The following is a 9,549-nucleotide window of genomic DNA, read 5'->3' on the forward strand; positions in this document are numbered from 1 at the left end:
GGCACATGGGGTGCCATTGTGGAGTATGGGATAGGCTACATGTAGCAGTTCCTCTGCCCCTCCACATATCACGTGGCTAAATAAGCTTTCATAAAAACCATCCAGCATCAGCGGGCTATTCCCCCACAAGGGACGATTTCCGGGAAAGCTCACTGAGTCAATAAGCATAGTCTCTGTGCCAAATGTGGAAGGCTGGGGCTCTGCTGTAGTAATTACTGAACAAAAGCCTGAGTTAGAAATGTTGTGTCAAGCCTGGTTGCCTTAGTGTATCTAGCTGGGTAGACACTAGATGTTAATGCCTGGTCATGATTGTTATTCAGCAGGAGCAGTTTCTCAGGGTAAGAATTTTGATGAAGAAAGCAATGCCTCTATGAGTACCGCAAGGGATGAAACACGTGATGGATTCTACATGGAAGATGGAGATCCCTCTGTGGTTCAGCTGCTTCATGAGAGAACATTTGCCTTCTCATTCTGGCCTAAGGTTGGTTAGGGGTAGAAAGACTTTTAATTTAAGTAAAATATGGGAAATGTGCTTGAAAAGTAACAGTGAGCTTTGTGTGGTACTGCACTTCCGGCAGGCAAGAGACCTTTTTTTGTGAATGAATTGTGGGATGGCACTTCTTTCTTTAAGCACATGCAATCTAGCAGTGGAAAGGAAAGAAATCTAAGCCATTATGTAATATTGAGAGATGTAATTGTACTAAGGTATCCTGCAAACATAAGCAGCAGTTTTAGATAGAATAAAGGTGTATCTTATTTTGGTAACAGTTCAGAACATTATCTAATATAAAATGTTTTTAAAAATACAAAACTGTAACCTTGAAATAAATCCATACTTAATTTAGTATTCTGCTTTGCAGTAAGGGGAGAGAGAAAAATAAAGTAGTAATAGTCTTAAGCTTACTAATCACCATAACAGAGCCATCTGGTTGGGGCAGGGAGGGGGAAGGGGGTAGCAGGGCAAGAGGACCTTGCTCTTAATAGGCTTACTTCTGGGAAAAGCAAGCAGTCTGTTGCAGCTGCTGAGATTTGCTAGTGGCTTTTGCACTGGTTTACTTTTTGGGAAGCTAACTGATGCTCATATTCCCTAACCAGCAGTATTTCTTAGAGTCCCAAAGTTTTTACTACTTCAGACAGGCTAGTCTAGAATGTGCTTGAATATTGAAATGGAAAAAAAATCAAATAATGCTCATCTTCTCTGCTTTCAGCAAATATTTTGGAAACATGAGCTAAAATTTTATTGCATCATAGTGTGAAAGTAGAACAGAAAATCCTTCATCTGTATAGGTTCAGCATAAGTAGACTAATAAACATAATTAGAGATTTTTAGTGTACACGCTTCAGTGAAATTTGAAGTGATAATGGGCGTGGAATGAAAATTGACATTCATTAGATGTCCCTAGGTTGGTGCCCATTTCATAATGTTGAACTTTATTAATAGTGACGCTAATGAGGATCCACTTCCTAGGACAGAATTGCAGATCCAGCCTCTTGGATCTTGAGAACTGCAGCTTTAAGATACTGATTGCAGATGTGTTTATTTTCCCTTCCTAACTGTAGATGTTGCTAACTACTGAAGTTTTGTAAAACATCAGTGAGTTGCTATTAAATTTTTCAATTAGTGCATTGTCATACAGAAAACTTGGTCTCTTTTCTCCTTCCCCTCACAATATAAATGCAGCTTTTAAAACCAATTAGAGCTTTATTCTACAAAATTTTGTTAGCTTCTTGCAAGGTGATTGGTTTATTCCTAATATGCAAGAATAGTTGTTTCTGAATATCTTCCTTAAGCTCTGGAAACTGGACTGTGTCATAAGACTCATTTGAGTTTAAAAGGTGACGTTTACACTGAGGGTTCATTACATACTTTTCCTTTATGCAGGACCGAGTCATGATCAACCGATTAGACAACATCTGTGAAGCAGTGCTGAAAGGGAAGTGGCCAGTAAATAGGCGCCAGATGTTTGATTTCCAGGGGCTCATACCTGGGTACACTCCAACAGCTGTGGACAGCCCTCTACAGAAAAGGAGCTTTGCAGAGCTCTCCATGGTTGGTCAAGCCAGCGTCAGTGGCAGCGAAGATCTCACTGCTTCTCCTCAGTTATCAAAGGCAAGGCTACAGCATTCTCTTTTTTACATAAAACATTTTATCCTGCATGAGCTTCTCATGTGAAATAGAAAATGAACCAGTATGAATAAAATAAGAAAAACATCAAAGTGTTTCTTTGAATAAAATGAAGGCTTTGTTTTCAGGGTTATATGTTTGGAGCTTTATTTTAAACTCAGCATAGCAAACAGAGCTTTGCTAATGTTTGGAAATGCTCATTTTTTTATTAGGAAGATGCACTCAATTTATCAGTTCCACGTCAGAGGAGGAGGAGACGAAGAAAGATTGAAATTGAGGCTGAGAGAGCTGCCAAGAGGAGAAATCTTATGGAAATGGTTGCCCAGTTACGTGAGTCTCAGGTGGTCTCAGAAAATGGACAAGAAAAGGTTGTAGATTTATCAAAGGCCTCACGAGAGGCAACAAGTTCTACCTCAAATTTTTCATCTGTTACTTCAAAGTTTATCTTGCCTAATGTCTCCACACCCGTGTCTGATGCCTTTAAAACTCAAATGGAGCTGCTGCAAGCAGGTCTTTCACGCACACCCACAAGGCATCTACTAAATGGCTCTTTAATAGATGGAGAACCACCCATGAAGAGGAGGAGAGGAAGGAGGAAAAATGTAGAAGGGCTTGATCTGCTATTTATGAGCAACAAACGGACATCGCTGACTGTAGTAAGACCACAACCTTTTTCCTTTTGTCTCATATTTGCTCTTCTGTCTGTGGTACTTCCTGAATGTGTTTTAAGTCTTATTATACTCTGCCTAATAGAAACATACAGCTTTTGCCCAACCACGTTTTTCTTTGTTTAGAGCTGTTAATTATTTTTGAACCAAACAAAATGTGCACATCAAGATTTTACTCTGAGTTTTAGGTAGCTTTTTTTTTTTTTTTTTTTTTACAAAATGCATTTCTAACAATATATACATTTTGATGCTTAAGTATATCTTTCTTGATGTGTTTAAAAGGGAGAGTCATGAAGAATCTTGGAGGTCATGTACTGGAAGTGCAAAAAAACCTGCTTTGCCTTTATGCTCTTTATTGTTCAAGGATGTAAAATTTTCAGAATTCCCTGATGCAATGATACTGCTTTATGTAGTATGAGTATTTAACCCCATTAGCTCTTGTATGTGCAAAATCTTGAACATTTCACTTCAGTCAGTCCCTGAAATTATTTCTCCAGGTGTTCCTGTGAAGGGAAGACTAATACAGATGTGATTGTTTTCAGGAGGATGCAGAAGTGACCAAAGCTTTTGAAGAAGATATGGAAGCCCTACCAGCAAGGAACATTCCATCTCCTGGTCAATTAGACCCAGACACTCGCATCCCTGTAATCAATCTAGAGGATGGGACCAGGCTGGTGGGAGAGGATGCCCCGAAAAACAAGGATCTAGTTGAATGGCTTAAGTTGCATCCTACTTACACTGTAGATATGCCAAGTTATGTACCAGTAAGTATGTGATTCTAAAAGTCTTGTTCTATTGTATTAATACAAAAGTTAGTTTTATGGACGTCAGACTGAATTCCATCACATAGTCATAGTCATTTGATTTTGTATCTTGCTTTTCAACAGAAGTTTTCTCTTTATCTACCATTCCTATTTTATCCACACCCAAGTGACACTGGGGTGTTTGATTTGCTTTTCCTGTCTTAACATTTGTATGTTACAACATGTTAGAACCATGTTTGTGATGTTCTGAAGAATTTCTTCATCTGATACAAAAAAAATTTCTTTTCATGTAATCGGAGAGTAAAGTAATGGATCCCTTCTTAAAATTGTTGTGAGAAGGGGTACTGTGATTGGTGACTTTTGTCAAGACATGAAATAAAAAGCAGTAAATTTCTCTTCTTTCTAGAAGAGTGCAGATGTGCTGTTTTCCCCATTTCAGAAGCCGAAACAAAAACGACACAGATGTCGAAACCCTAATAAACTGGATATAAACACCTTGACAGGAGAAGAAAGGGTACCTGTTGTAAATAAACGAAATGGAAAGAAGGTAAAAATTAAGTTACTTCAGTCAAGGCTTTTAATAATGTCTTTGCATGTGGAAAGCATGTTTTCTACTCCAAGCTTTCCCTTTAAAAGTTTAATAATTTGGCACCAGCAGTTTTTTTTTTTACTGGACTGTGCCCCTTGGTTCCTTTAATTCCTTCTTTGCTCTTCTGATATGTTCATATTAATCACCTGAGTGAAAACCCTCACTTTTTGAACCTATATAGCACATTTTATTCTTAGATTCAAAATTTATTACCAAACCTGCCTAGGCTGCAGCACTTTACTGTTTTTTTAAGACATGATATTGTTAATTGAGTTATAACTACCTGGTTTCTGTGTAGTTTTCCACAGTAAACTGAAAGTCTTTGCTGCTGTCCTTCAGAGATGAAATAGAAAGAAAGATAGAAAATGTCCATATAATTGGTTATTTGGTTTAGCTTGTGGGTTTTTGTTAAAATCATAACCTTGTCTTTTGCATTAGATGGGTGGAGCTATGGCCCCTCCAATGAAGGACTTGCCAAGATGGCTGGAAGAAAATCCTGAATTTGCTGTTGCTCCAGATTGGACTGACATTGTTAAACAGTCTGTAAGTGAAACTCTTGCCATGCGTCACTGCAGGTTATTGCACAGAAAAGTTGAAGGCTGTGTAAATTGATTATTAAGTCTTTATCTCATAGCTGGTTTTGAGAAGATTGTGGTGTCTGTGTAGGAGCTACCCAGCTCCTGCTGCAGAATCAGCTACAGTTAAGGCAGCCTTGGCATTTGTTTTGCTTTTTTTTTTTCTTGTAAGTAACAATCATTAAAAAGCATGGGTATTTGTACATGTGAAACCACTAAGAAAATATTTGTCATATTCATAACAGAAATACACTTCATGTCTCAGTAACAGGCAGTATCAAAGTATCAAAGGAATAGGTTTTCTGCCTTTTATTTTACAACATTTGTTTGAAAATAAAGGGTTAAATTCTACAAGAACTCAATTTAATAGAATATTGCTATTCTGAAATTCAGTCGAAATTATGAAGATACAAACTTGTAACTGCAACATATCAGGGTGGGTTTTTTAATGAAGTTAGAGAGTTTTCAGCATGTATTATTTTTCTGTTGTGTTTAAATATAAAAAAATCTGTGATCTTGATTTCTTCAGCTTTCTTTACTTGTTTTACTGCCATTCACTATAGTCCTAAGCTAGTCACCATTTTCCAAGGTGAAAAAACAAACCACTTTTGGAGTATGCTGAAATCCTTTCTGTTTCTTCTATCCTCATCAATTAACTGCAGAAAGCTAAGTCAATTGAGGATAAAGCTTGTTTTTTCACCTTCCCTTTTTAGGGTTTTGTTCCAGAGTCCATGTTTGACCGTCTTCTCACTGGACCTGTTGTGAGGGAGGAAGGAGCAAGCAGAAGAGGAAGAAGGCCAAAAAGTGAAATTGCCAAAGCAGCTGCAGCAGCTGCTGCTGTAGCATCAACTTCGGGAATCAACCCACTACTAATGAACAGTCTGTTTGCTGGAATGGACCTCACAAGCCTCCAGAACCTACAAAACCTGCAGTCTCTCCAGCTCGCAGGCCTCATGGGCTTTCCACCAGGGCTAGCAACAGCTGCTGCTGCTGGGGGGGATGCTAAAAATCCGGCTGCCATGTTGCCTCTGATGTTGCCAGGGATGGCAGGACTGCCCAATATGTTTGGACTAAGCGGATTGTTGAATAACCCGATCACAGCTACTACTGGAAATGCCACTACTGCTTCCGGTCAAGGAGAGACTGAGGATGGCGCTTCAAAAGCTGAAGAGAAGAAAAATGAGAATGAAGAGGAGAACAAAGACTCTGAGAAAAGCACAGACACTGTTTCTGCTACTGACTCTGCGAATGGATCTGTCAGTGCTGCTACTGCGGCGACTACCGCCACTGCCACCACTACCACCACCACCAACACTGGATTGCCCACAAACCCTCTGGCCTTCAATCCTTTCCTGCTGTCTACCATGGCTCCTGGCCTCTTCTATCCATCTATGTTTCTACCTCCAGGACTGGGAGGATTGACTCTGCCCGGTTTCCCAGCACTAGCAGGACTTCAGAACGCAGTGGGCTCTAATGAAGAGAAGGCTACTGACAAAACTGAAGGAGCTGCCTTTAAAGATGAAGAAAATCTTGAAGGCAGTGATGCAGAGGAGAGCCTTGATAAAACTGCAGATTCCTCCGTTTTAGAAGATGAAATAGCACAGGGTGAAGAATTAGACTCACTTGATGGGGGGGAAGAAATAGAAAACAATGAAAATGATGAATAACCAGTACCAGTTACAGTTAAAATGTTTAAAACTTTTGACAAGTGGTAGTCCTACTGTTTACACTCACAGTTAATGTCCATACTTAGTTTTTATAAGCTGTTCTGTAACATAGTGTAGCAAAAAAAAAAAAAGTTCAAGTCATGTTATACAGATGTGTCAAAAGGTATCTTGGTCATTAAGTATTGTGCAGTGCATTATTTATTATCCCTAGGAGAGATGAAATTTGAGAGGTGATCATGTCTTTTTAAGGAAATTGACATAATGCTCTGCTTTTTTTTCTTTTGGTACCATTGGTATTATTAATTAAGCAGCAATTTGTAATCAAGTGGCACTAATAGAAGGAAGTGCTGCTTAAAGGAAGGATGAAGTTATATATTTAATTTTTTTCCTTTTTTCTTTTTTTTCCTTTTTTTTTTATTTTTTTTTTGCTGTGAAGGTCAAGATGAAATTTACCATACATATCGTACTTGCGCTTCATTTTGACTGTATGGGAGTTCACCCGCTCACATGCGCGCACACACCCACACACACACTCTCTCTCTGACAATCTTCATGATAGTGTGAATGTCTCTGTCTTGAGACGCAGCAATAATAAGGCAGCTGTTGAATGTGAAGAGTACCTTTTGGAAATTAACCCGCGGAGAAGGTTCTTACAGGATAAAGCTACAGTTTAATCGTCTCGTGATCTTGTAATGCACTGGTATAAACAAAAAGAAAAAAATCAGGTACCTTTTTTAAATTAAAGGACTTTGTTACTTTAGCCACAAAGCTAAACAGCATTACCTCAACTCTAAACTAGCCTTGAAGTTTACAGACATGACTTTGTAAATGTATTGTTTTTCTTTGTTGTGATGTCTTTTTATTTTTTTTTTTCTTTGGAAACTGCTATCATGTAAGATAAGATGTAAATTGCTGCCAACTGTAGTAATGATGCTTTTAATAAAAGTGACCCATGATATGCAGAGATGTAATTATAGAATGTAGTGTTTAGGGACAACCAAACTGGTGTTCACTTTCTGTATTTGTACTTGTGGCTTTTTTATAGCATTTTCCTGCTATATTCTTTATAGATTAGTGGCTGTAAATGCTGAACTGATCGTCTTCAGGGGACTAGGCAGGAAGAGAAACCTTGAATTGCCTTCATATTTTCCACTCTAAGTAACTCTACAGAAATGCACGCTAAAATCCCTACTTTACTCCTTCAAAGGGGCATGAGAGACTGAGAATACTTTAAATGTGTTCAGCATGTGATAATGTGGTACACTAAAGAACAAAAGGGCAAAAGAAAAATGAGGCTTTAATAGGCACAATATCTAGGTCATTTATCCTTGGTTAATGGGTAGAAAAACACAATGCTATAGTGACAGCAAGGGATACAAAGGCTCTGTGGTATCCTGTAGACCAGAGCTTGTGATGCCAGAAACCACTGTGTCAAACAACCTACATGAAACTAAAACTGACCCACTTTTTATAAAAACCTGTGTCTCTTCTGGAGAGCTACCGATTTGTACCCTTTTGTGACCTTTTGATATTTGAGATAATGTACCATTTGAGAACTTCTGTTTTCATGGTGTTGTCACCTTGACACATACATACACAACAAGCTCCAGAGTGAGGATAAAAGGTTAGATTTTCAGTGGAGTACATGAAAAATTAGCTATTTCAGTAGCCAGCTGTGGGTGGACCCCTGTCTTTAGGACTAATATTATCTGTGCTTTTGGAATGCTGGAGAGCTGCAAACCTCACTCTCATGTACACTGTGAATTTGCACGAGAGCTCAAACGGGCAAGTATTGCAAGGCCGAAATTTGGTCCCAAGGGGGATATATAAAAAGGGTGAACTTGGCTTGAAAAGAATATTTCATGGACGATGAAAGTAGATGAGAAATGAAGGCTTAGGAAGTGATTTTTGTGTGAATGAATCACAGGCACACACTGTTGAAATGAATAGATGTCAGGATGTCTTGTACTGCTACTTAAATAGATCATAGGGAGTTAATGAAGGTCAGGAAGGATTCCCCTTACATGGATATCACTGAATGGTTGATGAGGTGTGTTATTCCTGCCTCTTTCTAAAACATCACATGTAGACCATGGCAAAAAGTGAGAGGTTGAAAGCAAAGGCACATTGACTTAGGCAGATGTGTTACATACTCTGTTGAATTAATTTGAGCTGTTTTTTTAAGTTGTTATTAAATGACTTGTCTTATTTTTTTTTACCTATAAAATTCCCACTGTAAGAGTTTGTAGGTGCTTCCCATTGTGTGTATTCCACACATGGTACCACATTGTGGGGTTTTTTTCAGTTCAATTTTATAATTTCCAGGAGAGATTTACAGAGACTAATGATATCCCTTGGGAGAACTCTTTCTAATTGGCAAGACTATAAATTATATTGTTAAATGCAATACTTAGTCCCTTTCTCCTCTATCAAAATGGGGAAGTTGTGGTAACTTCTATTTTTGCCTGTAGGTTTTTGACATGGAAATATCTAACTCATGATGTAGTGTGTCCAAGTGACAAATGAGTGAATCTCACCCCTAGGACAAGCATCTTCCATGATAGCATTACTCATCTGCCTTTCCTACTCAAAAGAAAAAAAAAAAAAAGCAAAACTGGAGAACTGTTGCAACAAAACAAATGCCATGGGAATGGGAGAGCCTCCATGCTCTGTTTTCTCCAAACAGCCTTGCTTTCTAGAAACCAAACAGACCCTTCACTTGTTGGAAAGATGGTGACATTTGATTTTTGGAAGGAATATGGGCCCCTGGTATAAAAAATGAAGTGGGGGGATTGCCATCTAATGTCCGAGAAATGTATTACATGAAAATATGAAGGTTTTTCTTTGATTTGACAGAGTTTTTACATGTTAATTATTGCAAAGATTCTTACGGAGTTTTAAAAGTGTGTCTAAATGAATAAAAGCTTACGTGAATAAGATGCATAGATCAGAAACTATTCTGCACTTGATTCACATTTGGAACACCCTTTTTGTCTCACATGATGAGGAACCTTTCATTTGCAACCACCCATTTTTTGCTGGACCTCCTAATGTCCATGAAAATGTTAATGGGGTTATTAAGGAATATAAATTACTTTCTGTGTTGCTTTCAAAAAGAAAGTACCTGTGTCAAAGTACAGCAGTGGTCTGCATGCTAACAC

General features: G+C 38.3%; 1 protein-coding gene across 10 annotated transcripts in view; it reads left to right on the forward strand.

Annotated features, from left to right (window-relative positions):
- The window catches only part of CHD7 (chromodomain helicase DNA binding protein 7), a 145,129-nt gene extending 135,787 nt beyond the window's left edge, over positions 1 to 9,342 (forward strand). For 8 of the 10 annotated variants that reach the window (XM_085573853.1, XM_085573852.1, XM_085573851.1 and 5 more), the window contains 7 exons: positions 321 to 481; positions 1,883 to 2,110; positions 2,338 to 2,781; positions 3,336 to 3,557; positions 3,964 to 4,104; positions 4,585 to 4,689; positions 5,435 to 9,342. In XM_085573853.1, the coding sequence (XP_085429979.1) occupies positions 321 to 481; positions 1,883 to 2,110; positions 2,338 to 2,781; positions 3,336 to 3,557; positions 3,964 to 4,104; positions 4,585 to 4,689; positions 5,435 to 6,388 (2,255 nt within the window). In that variant the 3' untranslated portion in view covers positions 6,389 to 9,342. The remainder of the gene's footprint in view (positions 1 to 320; positions 482 to 1,882; positions 2,111 to 2,337; positions 2,782 to 3,335; positions 3,558 to 3,963; positions 4,105 to 4,584; positions 4,690 to 5,434) is intronic. The other 2 variants (XM_021555654.3, XM_085573854.1) reach the window with 2 other exon arrangements.
- The last annotated feature ends 207 nt before the right edge of the window (positions 9,343 to 9,549 follow it).

This window comes from Lonchura striata, chromosome 2 (genome assembly GCF_050655825.1).
Source record: "Lonchura striata isolate lonStrDom1 chromosome 2, ASM5065582v1, whole genome shotgun sequence".
Lineage (NCBI taxonomy): Eukaryota > Metazoa > Chordata > Aves > Passeriformes > Estrildidae > Lonchura > Lonchura striata.